General features: G+C 40.9%; 1 protein-coding gene across 3 annotated transcripts in view; it reads right to left on the bottom strand.

Annotated features, from left to right (window-relative positions):
- Window positions 1–20,423, bottom strand: part of cyth3b (cytohesin 3b) — a 55,107-nt gene that overhangs the window by 15,083 nt on the left and 19,601 nt on the right. The window contains exons 1-9 of one of the 3 annotated variants that reach the window (XM_050068639.1): window positions 19,964–20,208; window positions 10,287–10,369; window positions 8,504–8,568; window positions 6,878–6,944; window positions 6,627–6,745; window positions 6,111–6,191; window positions 3,628–3,740; window positions 2,230–2,378; window positions 1,633–1,744 (exon numbers count right to left, since the gene is read on the bottom strand). In XM_050068639.1, coding sequence (XP_049924596.1) covers window positions 1,633–1,744; window positions 2,230–2,378; window positions 3,628–3,740; window positions 6,111–6,191; window positions 6,627–6,745; window positions 6,878–6,944; window positions 8,504–8,568; window positions 10,287–10,369; window positions 19,964–20,006 — 832 coding nt within the window. In that variant the 5' untranslated portion in view covers window positions 20,007–20,208. The other 2 variants (XM_050068640.1, XM_050068641.1) reach the window with 2 other exon arrangements.

Genomic DNA, 20,423 nt, shown 5'->3' with positions numbered 1-20,423 from the left:
AAAATGGCTAAAATGCGACCGATCGCTGTGGCTCCCCCTGTGGCCCAATGTTTTTGGGTTTTTTTCTAATTTTTGGTACGACTAAGTCATGGTATGGTATGCTGTACATAATCACGGAAACTGTCAGTGTGTTATTCTATCAGTCAGTCATTCTGTCTGTCCCACGTTTTTCTACTCACTGACGTGGTCAATCTATGTGAAACTGCACACAGGCATTGAGGATTGGCATAGGTAGAAGGTGACAGGCTACCAATGCGTATAGTAACTACGCTCACAAGAATGTAAAAGACAACCTTATCTGCAGTCTACGATGACATCATTCATAAACTTACTTCTGATCAATGGTATTAATTTTATTCACACTGGCAGCATTGGTTTATTTCTGTGTGTTTTTATCATCTCTTTTTATTTTCACCTTTATTGTGAACCTCTCTGATATTTGCTGATGATAGATATTTCTGCCAGTGATGATTTATATGAGTAAATTATAATATGGGTGCTATAAAAAAGCGCAGCCAAGCATAGTTTCCATGCCTGATGGCTGCTGGTCTGGCATTGTTGGAGAATTTGGGGAAAGTGAGTCAAATTGCATGTCATCATGCGATCATTTCCGATCCTACTTGGATCTTCCTCAGGTCAAAAACTACGAGTAGGATTGAAATGCTGTCCTGATATTGTGGCATGAAGTGTGCACTCATCACTTTTTTCCTTCATGTACAGTACGCTATTTTTAGCACCTTGCACGTCTGCGATGTGCGTACAATTATCTATTCCACCTCAACAAGGTTCAGAAATGTACCTGAGAAAAACTGATGTGTTGGCACAAACGCTACAAGATGCTATTAAACTTTCATCTTAAAGTCTAGATGCATAAAACTGTGTATGCATGGCAGAATCCAAACATTGTCTTGATGTAACAAGTGTGCAGACATTAGTTTTTTCCTCCAAGTTAACGAATATCACCCTTATCTGTTACACAAAATGTTTAAATGGACTTGCTCCGCAGCCATTCTGCAAATACATCAAGAGATTACGGGCTTTAGCAGATCCACCAGAGCAGCTTGAAGTGGCAACTGTGAGGCTCCATCCTGCAAAACATTTTTTGCTCACACAGCTTTTTCTGTGAAAGGAACAAAGTCCTGGAACTCACGACCTGATCCCTTGAAATTTGCTGCAAACTCCACCACTTTTAAGAGCGCTAAAAAATCCTGGTTAATTTAGCAGCAAACTCACACTCATGTCTAGTTTTTAAATGTTTGTAATGTGTGTTTTATTGTGTCTTGCTCACTGTTCTGTCTCATAAAGCCCTTCTATGGATGGGTGTTGCAAACTAGGGATCGAGTCCGCTGTGTATACTGTATCTGTCCCTATCAAAGAAAGCATAAATAAATAAATGATGTGATGATCTGTTCCATTTCATTGCGTCTAAAATACGACACTTCAGCATCAACTGAGAGAGCACGAGTGATATTAACCTCTCTCTGTCCTCTTGTTCTCCATCGCCAGTGAGAATAAAGCCGCAGCTGTAGTGAGGATAACTGGAAGAGTAACCAAATAAAGTCATCCAGGATGTCTTGCATTCCCTCAGCAAGGGGAATGTGCAGAGACACACACACACACACACACACTAACCTAATTTAAGCAGCCAGCCCTCTCTGTCTGGGTTGAAGAACGTGTGCGTCAGGTCGTTCCCATCATCCTCTGGGATCTTAAAGGGTTCGCTCTTGATGCTGTCGTAAAGATTCTGGACGGAGAGAGAATTAAAAAAGAGAGGAAAGGTTATGAGACAGAAAAACTCGCATTATCACTTTCAGGCTCCAAACATTCAACCCAGCCTTCAGACTAACATTAAGCAAGACACTGACAGATTCTACTTCGGTGTCAGAAAGTGAGAGACAATGATTCATACCTCAACGACTCTGCAAGATCACAAACAAAGTGTCTTTTTCTACTTAAAAGAAGCCAAGAGCACATTAGTAAAGACATCAGCCTACAGTATGTGGGTAGATCAACTTGCTTTTTTGTGTGTTTCCTTGAGAGATCACGAAAGATTATTAGCATCAGTATCTGGGGAGACAATCTAATTCTGCTGAGCAGCAACATCTCAATTAGCGAAGTGTGACACTCTGCTTCGCATGGCGGAGGAATTCATATAGATTTCTCTTTCCATGCACACTGCACAGGATACATTTGTCATACCTAACGAACTAATAAAGTCAAAGCTCTTACCCTGAGTAGCTCCTCTGGGAGGTCTCCCCCCTCATTGATCCCTCTGTTCATGGAGATGAAGCGCTCCACAGGGGGTTTGTCTCTGACGTTGGGATTGTGCAGGCTTGTGTTCAGCATAATGATGGCAAATGATAAGACGTAGCAGGTGTCTGTGGAGGTAATTATACAGCGTTTGTCATTGGGACACATAGCACGAGCCAACATGCGTCTGAGTAAGAACATGTTTTCTTGCTTGGAGTTTATGGACTAGTGTGAAAATTATTAAAACTATTCATCTTTTGTCACTTGGCCTTAATCTGAAATTATTGATATTATAAAGTATATATAAACTTTCGGCATTCGCGCATGGGAATTATAAGTATGTGACACGTCAAAAGCTCTGATTGGCAACCAATGTGAGGGATGATGGCATTTAAAAGGAGAATGCTGCAATTGGGACAATGGATCATTCACTGTACAGGCACATTACAACAACGCACCAGCAAAGACAACCTGCCACCTAAAGAATACAGAAAAAAAAAACACTTCCTGTCTTACTTTTTCTTATTTTAATTGTCTTACATCGTGATAAAAGTTATAACACAAGGTATAGAAATTATTGTGCACAGATGTAAATACAGGTGTGTCTGTAGTTAGTGATATTCAACAATATTATCACATATTTTCCTTATATCGTGCAGTTCTAACACACACACACACACACACACACACACACATCCATGATCTAATACTCCCACGACTCCATATCATAACTCCTGCTAACCATCCTCCACCTCATCCATCCACACACTAACTGCCCCACTGCCCCAGTCAACATCCCCTGCACTATAATTTATAACCCTGAGCGCTCTGGTCCTGAGAGATGACCAATAAGTAAGTCTGGGTGTGTCACCACTGCACCACATCAATATTCATGACCTGAGCTGTCACCTGCGTCCTCCTCAGCACTCGCTCGGTTAACACGGAGGCAGCAAACGACATGCGGCGGGCCGAGACTGCACTAATGACCACTATTGACCGGTAATCGATTTCATTATCGCTGCTGGAGACACAAATAGTGATCACATTGTGGTTAGTGAGGAAGCTGCTAACTACGTTGGGAGAGTGAAAAGTGAACAGGTATCAGAAAGTGGTCATATTCTTAAGTGTTTTGGGGAAAATCTTCAGGGCTGTGGTCACATGCTAAAGATTTATGCAGCCTGAAAAGGTCCAGATGCCTAATGGGGGAAGACAGACAGCCAGAAACATTGATCTGAGGCTGAGGTGGTCTGGCTGGCCCATATTATCTGTCCTGGACTGTCTGGCTAAGTCTGACTCATACGTCTGCTGCACTGTGTGTATGTGTGTGTGTGTGTGTGTGTGTGTGTGTGTGTGTGTGTGTGTGTGTGTGTGTGGTACCTGTGGACTGGAAGACTCCGGGATTGCATTGGCAGTACCTGGAGGCAAACGCCTCCATCATACGATCAATCTTCTGGGCTTCGCCAGGAAGTCTGAAGCTCCACAGAAACTGCCTACAACAGGAGAGACGGAGAGAGGAAATTTAATGACAGGTCATGAAATATTGATACAAATGTATATTACAGGATATTCACTGTAAAATACAAACCCTACTATATGTCTCAGCAGACTTTTTTATTAAGAGAGGAAAGAAGCTATGGAATAAATGAAGACAGAAAAACATTATAAACAGTCACCAAACTGAGGAAACAAAAGCTGCCTTTACTGACTCTTAAACAGGATAGTGTGCTCAGAACAAAAGACAGTAGGGTGGTGAGTACTGCCATATTCATGTTATATTGAAGTTATAATATTTCTTATATTTCCTACGTTAAACAGCATTTGTATCAACATCCTAGTCATAATTGGGGCTGGGGAATATAACCTGAACTGATGCTTAATAAGACAGAAGTGTCTAAAATCTTAACAGACATGGACGCCTCACATCAGCCAACATTTGCTGTATGTGTAAAATCAGTATAATGTTAAAGATATAGGCCTACCATGTCAGATTTTCCTAAAAGAATGTCCTAACCCTAGACTCATACAGAAGTAAATTCTCTCAATCATCACTTTTGACCCACTAGAAGTGTGTGGTGGTGTATTTTTTTGGCAAAGATCTGCCCTCTGCCTGTATTTTCTTGTTTTTTTTTCCTCAGGTGAAGTTGGGGCTTCATAAAAAATGTAGCGACTAAGGGTCTCATTTATAAAACAGTGCGTAGCCAAAAATGGCATTCACCAAAAAAATATTTGGCAATTTCTACAATCAGGCTTTCACCTCACTCCTCCATGCCTTCCCATCTCCAAAATGTTCGTAAGCATGGGTCAAAGTTTCTCCTATTAAGTCTGTTTTTATAGATCACAACTTTTCCGTGGGAAGTGGCACACCCCTCTTTCAGGCCGTGTTTTGTGCGTACGCAAGGTTTATAAATGAGATACCAGGTGCAAGACCGTAGGCAGCAGGCATCTGAGGGACAGGGCACCAAGGCGAGTTTATAAACGGTAACTGACAATCCTGCATAGTATACCTATAAGTCAACATTCAAGTTGAAATTAAACTGGGAAACTTGAGAAGTCAGATATATCCTTTGAAACAATAGCACCTGAAAACCAACCAAAGATGGCCAGTTCACAAAAATCAAAATCAATCACTTGAGGTTATTAGATCCAAATTTAATTGATATTGTGTTAAGAGTTGTAAACGTGGGAAGTTTTTCATGAATGCAGAATAATCCTGTGTGATGGAAAAACACCATCATCCCATTCATTTAAAATGGGACCAGTATGTTGATGTGGAAGGGGTACCAAAGCAGAGGCCTCCAGCAAATAGACCACAGGGTCATCTGCAAAGAAGTTGAACCTAGCTTTGTGATACCATAATATAATCAGTGTTGGGCTCACTACTCCAAACATGTAATATATTATTTATTACTCTACTTTACTTATTACTCCCTGCCGACAGTATTTTGTTACCGTACTTGTGATATTACTTTTCTATTACACCCCATAAAACTGGTAAATGCATGTCTCCCCTAATTTTAGATGTGTGCCTCTGCGTGACTGTCAGAGTAATTGCCGGTAAATGTGTAGCTAAGGCTAGATCACTTGCAAATTATTATTATTATTATTTTTTTTTTACATTGGGGGTCTTCGGTTGCCTGTGACCAACATTTTCCCAAGGCTCTGCCTGAAAGACAGAGAATCACTCGTAGTGCAACATTTCATCCAGCACACATCCATACACAAGCTTCATTACTTTGTAGCCTTCAGCTGCCCACAAGTAAAATCCAGTTTTGGTTGTTTAGCCGGTGTAGGTTTTTTGTTTTTTGCAGCTGAAAGAGTTTTAGTTCGACTACCTGCAGCAACAGTGTTCTTGTCATCTTTCCTCCTGAAAAATTCAAAGTAATGGGAATATTTCCAGCCACTAAGGTAAGTGTTTCCATCGTATTTCCATCTTCCAAACTAGCTTGCTGCTTTGCGACATGCCTCAGTGCGCTGAAGTGTATTTCAAGTCAGTAGTGACGTGATAACAAAAGTAACAAGTTGTTACGTTTTGGGGTTACTGTAATGTTGTAACTGAAATTTTATTAGTAATTAGTTACACTACTTGTTGCTGCAAAAAGTAATATCATCACTGTAACGTGTTACTAGTAACACATTGCTGCCCAACACTGAATATCATGTGCTATAAAATCCTCTCTCATAACATTACTAACAACTGTGCAGTTCGTATGATGTTTGATAAGACTTCAGGCTTTGTTATGAATATATAACTCAAACTGGTCCTCCTGGGGCATATTTTATCTTCTTACCAGCACCCGTAGGAATACACACACACACACACACACACACACACCACACAGTGCCATTATTGGTTAACTCACCTTAAGGCTTGTACAAGGTTGAGGTCTGCAAACTCATGAAGCTCCACAAACGCCTGGAGAACCTTAATGTTAAAGTCATCCCTGGAGGAGAGGAGGGTCACATGTCACACATGTTTAACTATTTAAACAGAGGCTAGACTATTAATACAGGATTCACTTCTGAAAATGGGTAACAAAAGTGACAATTTCATGCATTTTAGGAGTAAAGTAAAGTAAAGAGTAAGTAAATGCACAGCACCATTTTCAAACAGAAAGCCACTGTTTGCAGGCAGCATGAAATCCCTGTTGTTTTGACAGTCCTATCCCCATTGATTTCTCTTCGATAAGAACCACATGTCCGCTCAGTTATTTTACTGGCACCGTCTCCTGTCACTGCTCTGCTCCATAAATCCAGACCACCAATTTCCTGGGGCTTTATGCCCTCGTCTGAGTGCATGCAGTGCAGATCTGACAGAGAGATGGGGAGAGGAAAAAAGAAAGGTGGAGGAAAAACAGAGGGAAAATCAGAGGGCTCACCGTTCCCCTAAGTAGTCACCGATGACTGTTTTGTTGAGCCCCTCGCCTTTGTAGAGGAACTGTGCGATGTCCTCTGGGGTGTTCTGGAGAAGATCGTTCTCCAGGAGAAACTGGATCCCCTGTTTAAACAAAAAAGTGCAAACTTTGACTTCAGGTACCTTTTTGTTGTGTAGATATTTTAAAAGTTCATTCAAATCATAAAGGTGTAATTCAACAGTGACGGTGTGGTTGATTCTGACAATCAGTTTGACCTTTTTAGGGTCCATGTTGAACTTCTTCCTCCCCATGGCGATCTGTTTGTTTCTTTGCGTGGTTTTGCTGCAATAAAAACATAAAAACATCCATCACGTGACAGTTAAAGGTGTGGTGTTGTCCCCAGGCTGCTGTGTTTGTTCAGGAGGCCAATTTGGGATAGGTTCATCCAGGACATGGTGTGACTGTGTTTACTATTCTCTCAACTCAAGAGTGTGTATTGGATTTAACCTAAAGCAACCGGAAACGCAGTGCAAAGCTAAACATGGCTGCATGTGAGTATCACCTGTGCTGTTAGTACATGTGCATAAACAGTTTGACCCATCCTGCAGCCTTTTGGATGTCACCCTTCTGCAAAACACATTTTGCATGGGCCCCACAGGGAAATCTCCACCTTTGTGTGTGTACATGCTCCCTGTGCTTTCTGTCTGCCAAAAATAGCGCAAGCCCCTTTGCCAGCTGCACCTGAGACACACACACACACACACACACACACACAGACTCACTCCATCTCATCAACCAATCAAATGACAGCCGCTGAATACAGACTGTTTGGCTACTGTTTAGTTGAGGGACTGTCCCACTTCACTCCTCAAACAAAGGGGGATTAGCAAACACACACACGCAGACACACACACACACACACATAAAATGACAGGTGTGAGGCTCACGGCGGAAGCGACAACATGGCTCAGTGGCTTTGAAGAGCAGAAAAGGGAAAGGAAAGCACGGACTGGTCTTGAAACAATTAGTCAATCAAACAAAGAATAAAGGCACAATGGTTTTGATAAGCGATTAATCGTTTAAGTTGAGCAAACCTGCCAAACATTAATTGATTCCAGCTCATTAAATTCGAGGATGGGCTCATTTTCCTTGTCTTGTATCAGTGAGAATTTATCTTCCTTTGGTTTTGGAAGATGCCAGCATTGGCTATGTGGAGTGCTGATGCCCGTTTTTCACTGTTTTCTGACGTTTGACAGACGAAGCAATATTAAGCTGCAATGATTAGTCGAGTAATTAATTAGTCAATAGACTATGAAGTACTCCGAGAATTGATTAATTGTTTGAGGAATAAAATTTATCGACACCAGCTTCTTAAATGACAGCATTTTCTGCTGTACTTTGTTTTATATCATCTTAAACTGCATATCTTTTGGTGCTTGAATGAAAATGTTGTCGTTTGTTATGTTCAGCAGCCTGTTCCCTCTCTCTGTCAGCCTGGTCTCCCTCCTCCCCCTGCCTGCCTCGCACCTGAGTGCAATCAACACTCAGGTAGAGAGAGGAGGGGATAAGAGGGACAGGGAGCATAGAGACAAGGGAGGCATGGCACATGGCACAGCTCATGGCACACAGACGACAAGATCAGATAGGGAGGAATCTTTTTCTTCCTCCCTTGTTTTTTCTCTCCCCAAACAGGTTTCTTTTCCCCCCATGCTCTTTTAGTTGCTGGGGTTTTGTTGTTTTAGTTTGTTTGTGCTTTTGTTTAATACTTGGGGTTATACAATATAGCTGGTGGGTAAACTGTTACCTTTGGTGTGGCGTCCTCTTTTTATATGTTGCAGCCTCCTGCCGCTATTGAACTGTTTTTCATTGTACAGACTAAATAAATCAGTCAAAAGACTCACCTCTCTCCCACACAGGTTAGCTGCTCGATTTCAGTCATTACTTCTGCAATCTCAAACTTCAGCCGCTGCAGAGAAGAAAATAAAACGACTCGTATTCCACATACTAGAATATATAGATTTTTTTATTTTAATGAAAAGATAGACAGGGGATAACAACAAGGATCCAGCTGCAGTCCTGAAGTAACAAGAAAAGACTGTCTTGGAAGTTCTTAATTGGATCGTAATATAATAATGACAGGTTTCCTTACGGTTAGAGCTGGGTGATATGATTAAAATCAGTATTACATAATCTTAATAGGATCATGTTAAAGCTTAAAACTTTTATAAAAATTAAAAAATATGTAAAATAAAAGTAATAAAGTAAAGAAGTAACAAATAATAATTAAAAGAAATACAAAGTTTTTGTCGCTATATCCTGACAGAAGGACATGATAGGTGTGGGAAACACCAAAGGATCCACGATACTTAAGTCACGATACAATATTGTTGCGATTTTAAATATGTTGCGATACGCTGAATATTGTGATGAAATATATTGTGGTATATATCCTTTTTCAATTGTAAATTATGTCCCCAAAGGAAAACTTCTCTTTTATCTCATAAGATAAAGTTTTCAGTCTGTTCACTTCAGCCATTTTTTTTGCAGCAGCACAATGTATCTAGAGGACTGAAAAAGCAATTGATTATATTATTCTAGTAGACCACCTAAAGTTTAATTTGTATTTATAATATTAATAATTCATATATTTAAAAAGAAATGATACTTGGCACTGTGCTACATTGCATATTGCCACACAAAAATATGGCAATGCTCTGCTGTATCGATTTTTTCCCCCATTCCTAGTACATTAGATAATCTTTGAAAAAATCATATTCCTCTGCCTCCTCATGGTGCACCTAATGGCATTTGCAAAAATGTACTGCAGCTAAATAAAAACAAAAAAACAACACTCTCTAACACAGCTGTCAATCATGTTAATCATTCTGTGAACTGCGGTCAAACTGTCAAACTAGGCTGTGCTGATCAAATATGGATCAAGATTCTGTGACAGCATTGCCTATTTCTCACCTTAAATGTTTTCAGACACATATTTTACTGTACTGTTTAGCTGTAAAATGAGAAAATTTGTGATCAGGCCGCCATGTTAGAGACAGTCGAGCCAAAACCAAGCAAAACGTTATAATTTTACAACTAAACAGTACACTAAAATATATGTCTGAAAACATTTAAGGTGGAAATAGACAATGCAGCAACAGAATCTTGGTTCATATTTGATCAGCGTTGCCCAGTTTGACAGTTTGACCACAGTTCAGAGGGAGAGATTAACATGACTGACAGCTACACTAGAGACTCCTCGGCTCTGATTGGTTGTTTTCATTCAGATACAGAGGATTCCTATAAATGCCATTAGGAGCACATAATCTGATGCACAAACTACTGTCAGAATATAGTGACGGGTTTCATCGAATATGAAATACAAGTTATCAACTGTAGCTTTAACAGGGTATGCATTTGTTAGATGGTGAACAGTTGGACGATGACAGGAAATGCTCAATGGGTGTACTTTTCCAGTATATGGACATTTTAAAATATTGCTGAATGTATGCAAAACATCACACAAAAACCAATCAAACTTATGTTCAATGCATAAGTCTTACATATAAAACATGACAATAACAGTTTTTTAGTTTACAATTGCCTCATCACCGTTTTGATCATATTGTCCTGCCCTACCTAATAGAACTTTCTGCTGCTATACATCTTCCCTGTATTGTTACTTACTTCAATATCATCCAGAAGCTCTTTTTTCCTGCGTCGTATGTTCGACAGCTCATCTCTTTCCTCCAAAGACAGGTCCTCAGGTACTGGAAAATACAGAGAGAAGGTAAAATGAAAGAGCATGTGTGAGTGACGGAGGGAGGGAGGGGCAGGGTTATGAGGATGGATTAAATTAATTCACCTTCCGACCAGCCAGTCAGAGTCACGGGGATTAAGCCTGGCAGTGCATACCTCTTCAATGAATCCATCCCAAAGACATTACAATATTGAGATATCTTTGTGAAAGGTGAAATCAGTACATGTATTCTTTTTTTTCCACTCTATTTACAATTTAGGTCTTCTCTACATGAATTTTTTGTCCCATGACAGTTGGATTACGCATTTATCTAACTGTAGAACATTACAATTCTATTCTGTTATTGAACTCCATTACAATCAGATGACACCTGGGACAGTTTGAAGTAATAACATATGACCTTTTACCATCTGATACATACATACTACCATTAATACTTTAACTGGAGCCCAGTTTGTCTTTGAGAAACTAATGTTTCTACTGGGAGAGATTATCACATTGTTTGGAAAGTAGTAAACATGAGAGTATCTAATATTAGAGGGAAGAATTGTCATACTCTTAAATGAGGGTTAGATTATTGTGATTAAGTTATTGTATCTCTAAGGTCTGACAGGGAAACACACTCATATGCCATCTCAAAGACATCGGTTACTTTTATGGTTGGACATTTTTTAGTCAGAGCAAAGTGCTGATCATATTCATCATATTAAGACAGAATAAATAAACAATAAAGTAAAATAAAAAGCCCACTAGGTCTCCATTGGACATTCTCTGACCACCCATGGTCTTTATCCCATGGATGCTACCTTTAACCCTTAACCGTCCTGTGGAAAACCTAGTACGACCTGGGATATAATTGTACTTTCTTTCCTTTAACTGGTAGTGCATTATCCTTTATCTTACAATTTCTTATCATTATTTTTATTACTACTACTGTTATTTTATTTTATTTTATTTTTTTGTTTTGTTTTCTTCGTCATATTTTTTTATTGTCCTTTATATCTCATGTCTGTGTTTGTGTCTTGTCAAAATGTTTAAAAAGAACCTCAGAAACAAAATCTATAAAAAAAAATAAAAAATGTAAAAAACAGTCCAGCCAAAATAGTAAAATCAAACTGGTTAATGCTTGTGATTTTTCCCACTATCCTGATTTGTCATTGCAGCCTGGCTCAGTCCTGTTTGCGCATGTTACCAAGCACACAGATTAGACCTTAAGACAGAACCCTCTAAAGAGCAGAAGTGTAAAACAGTTGTAAAATCTACAATTTACATTAAACATCGTGTAAAATTGAATGAAAAGGTCAGGAGTTCACCTTCATTTTGACGGCAAGCAATCGACATATTTACATGCGGAACAGAGAAATTGTGGATAATACATGGAGAAATATGAATCTTTGAAATTATGTAATTGTAAAAATGCAATTCATGGATATCTATTGATGTAAAAATGTGTTTTAATGAAATATTTTGCTGGATTTAAATCGTCTGGACCTTAAGGAGTGTATGAAGACTGTATGACCAGCATTTATGTTTGCTTAATATCGATCTGTGAGTTAAAATCACGCTTCATAGGTGAGTTATAACTGTTTGGTTGTGGTCTGACAGAAGCATTTATTGAGCCTGCTGTGGTGGATGTATTTTAAAATGATCATTATCAATGGAACCGCAAGGAGTGTCGCTGTTGAATGATAGGTTGTATGAGTCAACCACTTACACAACAGCAAATACAGCACTTGTTAACATATTATAATCATCAAATAAAACCACACGAGGGCTCGCGGTACAGCCTCTGTTCCAATTTCCTAATTTTATATGTGGCTGGAGCCTGATCAGAGTGCAGGGAGCCCATTATTGTGGTGTCATCCATGTAAAATGCGGGACCTAAAAATCAGCAAACAAACAAAGAGCGTGTTGCTGTATGCACAAACACCACATCATGCATATACTGTAGGTCAAGTATACTACAACCATTTTCTTGTCTTCTGTGTTCATATGTATTTTCTTTGTTTACATATCATGTAGTTAGATAATAAATCATTTTAAAAAGTACCCTTTCCCACGTTTATACCGTGCCTCTTTACAGTAGCGTAATACACTTGAAATATAGAGCAGGTGTTAGATGTTGATTACACAAAAGCCACAGATGAGAGAGAAGTTTCTCATGAGAATTTTCCTCCAAACCAAATTAAAACCACAGAAACTTCCCTGTTGGAAAGCAGTTCACTTCCATAAATAACATCCTGTGTGTTTGACACACACACCGACCACCGAGCATCTGGTGAGGCCTGCCCCCTCAAATATTGGCTTTCTGATAGTCAACTCTCGTCAGACCGTCATTTGGGGGGTAATTAACACTGCAGAGGGAGAGCGGCACATCACGCAACATGCATGATCTGCTGCATGAGCAAACATTGTATACACAGGTGAGTACACAATCTGTACGCCATGCATATAGAATTTACACTTCACACACATTTTATTCTGCACTGTGGGTCCCCAAGAGCCACCTCCTTATCTTTCATTTAACCATGCCACGTCAACCTCTTCCCCCCCAGACCCCTCGGAGGACCTCCCCCTCTCTCCTCCAACACATCAGAAAACAGCAATCCATTTGAGAGCGAGCTGACAGGAAGTAGGTCATTTTCACATGGAGCTATACCAGATTGTGCTTCTCCTACGCTGTTTCTCTCTCTCTCACTCACACACACACACACACACACACACACACGCACATGCACACACACTCCCCCTCTATCTCTCTCTTTGTCCGCCTCCACCCCAGTGCTTGAAGTGGGGGTGAGAGCAGATTCAAATCCCCCGACTGAATCATACCGCTAAGCAGCTTTGCAATTCAGACATTTTCCCCCCCGTTGTTTCCCCTCCGACTGTAAATAATGGAAAAAGAAAAGTAAAGTTATTTTCTCTCCTCTTTATCTATCTGCTGCATCTCTCTCTCACACACTCTTTAAATCCTTTCCTCAGTCCTGCTCTGGAAGACAAAGTGACAGAGGCAGCACTGACTATTAGGTTATTACGTTCTGAGGGCTTGGAGCTCATGTTATCACAGACGAGCAGCCAGTCAAGAGAGCAGGGATCCAGATGGCTGTGTGATCGTTTCTCTCTCACACAATGATGCTCATATAGTATCTACCAACTTCTACAAGACGAAACAAAAGAGGGATGGCAAAGAGAGAAACAGAGCCCATTTTAAAAAGATATAGGAACTTCAAATGATGCTAATGGCATATAAATAGCAATGTGCTGTTGAATGATATGACTCACCCTCAATTTGTCAAGATATCAAAAAAGGCTATTTTGCTGGCTTGACTGCATTAAAGAAAAGTCTTACGTGATAGGAATGTCAACTGCAAAGGCTCTTAATGGCAGTAAGACAGCTGCTGCTGGTTCTGTTCAATCTTATATTTATTATAAACTGTAAGACTGTGATTGACCTTCTGCTAAGCCCCGCCCCTTTGTGATTGTCCGACAAGCTGTCGGAGTAAACATGGAGCCCACACTGTAACTAACTGCACTCCCTGAAGAAATATTATCATATTTTTAGAGAAATGAAACAGTGATTCCAGAGAGAAGCAGACAGAGGGGTCTACAGTCTGTGTTTGAAGGATATATCCAGGATGCCAAACTGACTCAGCAGCAACAACAGGTTAAAAAGACAAAGATAGTTAGAAGCTAAAGCCGAACTATAGGCTACAGATCACAGTGTGAAAGTGAACCACCACATCACTGCTGATCGCCACAGAAGACAATGAATATAAAGGGAAACTTTGCAGATAGTGAACCAGCTGTGTGGCATCACAGTGTGTGCAGATGAACACCGTTCGGGCAGGGATCTCCGGGGGAAGTCAAACAACGTTCATCTGCACACACTGTGATGACACACAGCTGGTTGAATATCAGCAAAGTTTCCCTGCTTCCCTTCACTGGTTCCTGTACAGCAGGGTCGGTCTTTGTTTCACTGTTATAATCATTAAAAAGCAAAAGCAGCATGTGTATACATTCAGTAGGCTATATCTTCAGTAGCTAGCTAGCTAACCCTACACTTTTCAGGGTTTGATTTTGGTTTTGGAACAGGGAAGAAACATATATCTTTTTCCAACCTCTCCAGGTAACAAGTATCATTAATACACGACGTGCCCCAGGCACAACATTTAGCTCCAAATCCACAAAACCAGCCTGAAAATGAAGGAAATCTGAAACGATTGCATTAGAGTCAATGAAGCACAGCTGTGTTGTTGTTGGACCCTGGTCTGAGCCACCCTGATGCTATGTTATGATTGGCTAGTCTGCGTCAGGGGGCGGGACTTAGCAAAGTGTCGATTGTAGTTTTTGTCATTTTTGCCAAGCTGTGATAGAAGTGGGAGCAAGGTTGTTGGGACCATGTGGGTGAATGAGTTGGATGTTTGAAGTTTCACTTCAACATCCATTTGGTAGGTGTTTTGGAGCTTTAGATCAATCCTCCTCATGTACGTACATCGTTGTACACACGTAATACAACACAGAGTACTTGTGACATATTGCCAAGAATTAATTCGAAAATTTCTGTAAGTTTTAACTTGTCCATGAGTTAGTAATAATAATGGACTCCCAGTCAACAGTCTGTGGGGTCTGAAAAGTTGTTAACAGTCAACATCTGTGTTGGAAAGAAACAAAGACACAAAAGGATGCTCTCAATACCAAATAGCAAAGAAAGAGAAAGACTCAAGAGTGATGTACGAACAGATACCAGCACACCAGACATCTTCACACTCTGTGCCTCCATTGCTCTCTCTCCTTGGCTTCAGTTAAACAGCCTCATAAAGCAGTAATTGTGGAGCAAAGAGACCCTGCAGGCAACCTACGTCTGTAATGCGCAAAAAACACTCCTCCATCCCTCCTACTCTGGCTGAAAGAGCTCGCCTGGACTGGAGAATGGGACAGATTGTCTGAGGAGACTGAATCTGTTTGGGGTAACAATTCCCCCGCTGTGCGCGTTTCGTAGCATGAGGAAAATGCAGAGTAATCTGATATCATTGTGAGGACAACTACTACTGTACAGCCGAGACTGGACATCTGATGCATTATGCATGAAAGTCTAGGAATCTGTGAGAGTGTGTTTATGTGTGCGTGTGTAGCCCTCCTGAATCCATATTAGGTTATATACAAACGCTCCATGCTTAACCCCAGGCACGGCCACATAGATTACCAATGCAACACCACTCAGCCTTTTCATATTATGACTTAGGGCGCTGCTGTTCCAGAAACAATCAATACATCATCATAATAGTTCAAACTTGCATGCTTAGCCTTTTAGTACCCCCATCGGTCTTACAGCACGCATGCATGAGTAACTGCCGCTGTGCTCAAGTTTCCTCCGACAGACACGTGGTCCAGATGTTTTTGAAGGAAAGGTCGTGGAGTTTGTAAATTCCTCTTTTCAAACTCACAATCACTTTAAGCTCTTGTCTCCTCATCAGCTGTAACCAGCTGGGTCACCACCATCTACGGGGGGTTAGGGAGGAGGTCATGAGCCGAGTTCAGCCGTGATCAATGTGCCGCTAAGGTAGCAAAGACATGGAAGCATTGAAAGACTGTAGGCCTGTCAGGATAACTGCTTTTGTTGGACTATACATTGCCCCAGGAATGATTGCGATAAATGATAGTATTGTCACTTTATAAGATTATAGCCCAAAACTACTTAGTTTGAGACTTAATACAAAATTCAGCCAACAATAACAAAGCCAAGTGATGTCTCTTGCAACTCATAGACGAGCAGTTACCTTTGTAATGTGGGCGGTGTGATGTAGTCTGCTCCAAGGATGGATGGCCTGGAAGCCAAGCAGTTTGCTGGCCAACTTACAGAGTGGAGGATGAAGTTGTTAAAAGGTAAAACTTAGCCTTATAATGGGCAGGAAAACCCTGCTGTTTATTCTGGTATCATGTTGGCTAAATTGTTGGTGACATTCTTATGTAAACAAACACACATATAAACACAACGGGCAATATCAAGGTCAGCAAAATAATTGAGGTCATATCCACATCATATGATAATGCGATAACGGTATTATACTGACAGGCCTAAAGGTCTGTAAGCCCTTAGATAGTTTATCATCCAAGTGAGACTAGATTGAATTGAAAAGGACGCTGATTGTGTGTATGTAATAATGATGACAGTTAGTAGTTTTCATTGTGGTGGCGGAGTCCACCAGTCCTGTGCTGGTTTCAAAGTGCCCTCACACAAACAATGCATGCATATAGTTCAGTTTTGTGAAGCTTTCCTGTCCAGAGATCACTGTTTCCGAGCTGTATCAGTTACTGCTAATGCGAAATGAACATTTTCCGCTGCTGCTGCTTCATATCAAAAGCATTCAACTGGCAAACTACAGAGCGGCTTTTATTGTGACAGGAAATATAATCTATTTTGTCACTGAGGTTAGAGCTGATGTGTTTACAAAACAAGACAAGGTCTCATTTGGAAATTCTTGTCATGGGATCAATTTTAAATATTGCAGGCAGTAATGGAACAAGAGGGAACAGCCACAATGAGCTGTTGGATACAGAGCTGCAGGCAACAAACCAGCAAACCATCAATAGGTCATCAAGGTATACAACTCCTATTAATGTGCAGTATGAGATCTTATCATTGGTTGCTCACAGCAGCATGGTGAAAAAATGGTAATCATCGATTTTATTCTTTTTAAAACAATGTATCTCGAAGCTCACAGTTTGTTTGGCTGCACTGTAAACCAACACGAGTTAGCAGCAACACAGCTTCTGATCAACCAGGACTGAAATCTTTAAGTATCATAACAGTAAAATGCAGTAAAGTCATTGTCATAAAGTAGGAAAACTTGACTAAATGACTCTTTAGTTTTACAGTACTCAGGTCATTGTCAGTTCATGTTGCAGTTGGTATATCATTAGTGGTAAATCCCATGACTCCATCATAACTGTAGCTTGCCCTGCTCGAGACAGTCATAGGGGTCAAAAAGAGGAAACTGGATCACATGCTTATTATTCATGTCACTGATAACAGAGGCTGTGTTCCAGCTCAATGGCGTTCTTTGTTGGAGTCACTGATCGCTGTCTCGATAACTGTAAATAAGCACAACTATAAATACTTGTTTTAGCATGGAGTCGGTAGAAGTGCTGACCCACGAGTTAGAGCTGCTGCCCGGTCTGTGGATAAACCTTGAGACCCCAGTTAACTGAAAACTACTCAGGTTCTTGAATAATACATTACTGCCCGGTTCCAGTCCACAGTCTGGACAAGAAGACCTCGGTCCTGATACAGTTTACCGTCTAATGCTTCTGGAGATACTGGAGAGATTGGGATCTGATTCACGTGACTGACTGGCCTTTATTGGCAGATTGCAAAGTCAAACAACTAAATGCCTTTGACAGTCAAGTCTTTCCAGTGTCCTTGGCATCAAGGTCAGTGGGGAGGATGGTTTTGCATACTGATACCCCTGTTGTATTGGGTTATGTTGCAGCTACATCATTGTGGGCGCTCAATCTTTAAGGGGACCTAGTATGCTTTTCCTTTTTTGTCATCTATATAATATTACAGTGTCAGATGTTCATATTAAACATGGCCAAAGGTTTTAATATTGAGGTATTATTAAGGACGCATCGAAACGCATTGGCTGCCATGATGCGCACTTGCGTCTCAAAATGTGTTCTCCATTTTTTTGATACACGACGCAGCGACTCATGTAATACCATGCATTGCCAGCGGGGGTGATAATGCAAGCGACGTACTTGAAATTAACCACTTTTTGTTATTCACAGAAGAAGAAGAAGGTATGAAATATGGCGGGCAAGGAGGAAAAACTTTGCAAACTCGTACAGACACACCTCCATTTATATGACAGTTCTAGTGCCCTGCACTCTAATAAAATAGCAGTACTAGCTAGCTACAGCAGTACTAGCTAGCCGGACTGTACCGGTGACTCTGCTACCCCCTATTGCGCGAGCGGTGTATTGCATTTCAAGTGTCGCCCATGTCGCTTGCGTTCAATGTGTTGACTATGAAAGGAAGTGCGTTGCTCACGTCGCTTGCTCGTGTTGCGTGCGTTGACCATGAAACGGCCCTAACAGTCGGCAAACATGTAATCGTGGTTGCTGATGCTGTTAATTTCCCCCCAGTTTTGGAACATATTACTGCTGAAATATGGCCAGTCTTGAAGATTTTGATTAAGAAGCTTTTAACAGTAATTTTTCACAGTACAATATGACACTATACTGTGTTATACATGTGTTATACATTCAGTCATTCCTGAAACACCGAAAGCGCAGAAAGGGAAGATCCAGAAATGCTGACCAATCAGAGCCGACTGGGTTTTTCCAGGAGGAAGGCTACAAAAGACAGAAGCTACAACAGAGCGTCTCAGACAGAGGGTCAGTAGGTGCTCCAGCAGAGACAGTATGAGAAAAATAAAGTGTTTTCTGACCAGTAGAGCATGTAAACATGTTTTAGTTCCAATAAAGTTTCACTCAAACAATATGCCTCAATCTCAAAAATGCTGACAGACAAGACAGGCAGCATGTCTTTGTGCAACTCTACTTTGCACGGAAAGAAAAGATAAAAAAAACCAAAAATGAATACGGACCTGCTGATGGCTGTGAAATATGGTCTGTTTTGCAGCTATGTTTACTTTTAGTTCAATTTTAGGCTGCAGCAGCAACAACATGTAAAATCTTGTCTATCCAAAAGCCAGATTGAGGATTAGGAGTAGAGGATTTCACATGGATATGAAGTTGAAAACTAAAATTTACCACCAAAATAGTCTTTTAACCCTTAAACTAACTGAACTACAGTAAAACTATTTTTGCTTAACTCATGGCTAAACCTTCAGTTCAATTCAATTTTATTTACAAAGCCCAACATCACAAATCACAATTTGCCTTTCAGGCATGGACCACCACAGCAGATAAGGAAAAACTCCCCCCAAAAAACCCTCCAACAGGGGAAAAAAGCAACCGAGGAGGGATTCCTCCCCCAGGACGCACATTGCTCTAGCCTCTGGCACAACCGTAAGAAACCTATGAGTAATATTTGATCAAGATTTGTCTTTTAACCTCCCATATAAAACAAACTTCAAGGTCTGCGTTCTTCACTCAACAAAAACTACCCTGTACTTTTTAGAGTGACACACAGAGCCGGCGAAACCCTTCCTGATTTCCACCCAGCTTGATGTGTAACAATGGAGGGGATGTCTGCCATGATTAGGACCGCTGGGCAGGTCTCCCCGTAACAATAGCAACCCTGTAAACATGAGGAGGGCAGAGGCTGTTCTCACCACAGGCTAATTAGAGAGCACTTACACAAATCCACAACACAAGACAGCGGCATGGTTACTGCAAATATATGCAACCTGGCTGAGTTAAGAGTGATGTAAGAAAAGCCGGGTAAAGTGTGTTGGAGTTGGAGACGCACTGACAAACAAAACTCCAAAAGGCTCATGTTCACATTAACCTCAGTGTGTAAACTGTCCATGTAACACTGTGCTGCAGGTGAAAACAAGACACCCACATCAGATTCAGCCACTTTCACAAGACAAATCCTTAGTTTTTTTAAATTTTATTTTCTGGATAAAATACATACCACATAGCCTTCTCCTCTCTCCAGTTCCCATGATGGCTGACATGCCATCAGCAGAGGTGTCTGTGCCCTTAAGATGGTCAGTACTGCAGCTGAACGGCTGTGAGAGCTTTTAGCAGCTTGTTTCCCGCTCGTGTACTCGTTAGATTGTGGCTGGTAGGTGTGTAGTAATTGTTTTCCCCCCCTCGGCATTACTCCTACTCACAGCTCTCAAGCATGCAGAGACACACAGGAGCACAAAGCACTAACACACACACTTTGACAGTTCCTGCCTCTTGACAGATGACAGTAGTGGTATGGAAATAGCCCACATTCCTCCTACTGAAAACCGCCCAGTCTGGTCCAACCAGCTCTCTGTACACCTCCTCCAGTCTCATCCTTTCTTTTTATCCATTCCTCTGCATTTTTCTCCTTTTCCTTCAACTCTCTTTCTTCGTCTTCAGACACACGCAGAGCTCCATCA

Source organism: Epinephelus moara, chromosome 18 (assembly GCF_006386435.1).
Source record: "Epinephelus moara isolate mb chromosome 18, YSFRI_EMoa_1.0, whole genome shotgun sequence".
In the NCBI taxonomy this organism is placed as follows: Eukaryota; Metazoa; Chordata; class Actinopteri; order Perciformes; family Serranidae; genus Epinephelus; species Epinephelus moara.
The sequence above is the reverse complement of the archived record's forward strand: the minus strand, read 5'-3'. Positions and strand labels throughout refer to the sequence as shown.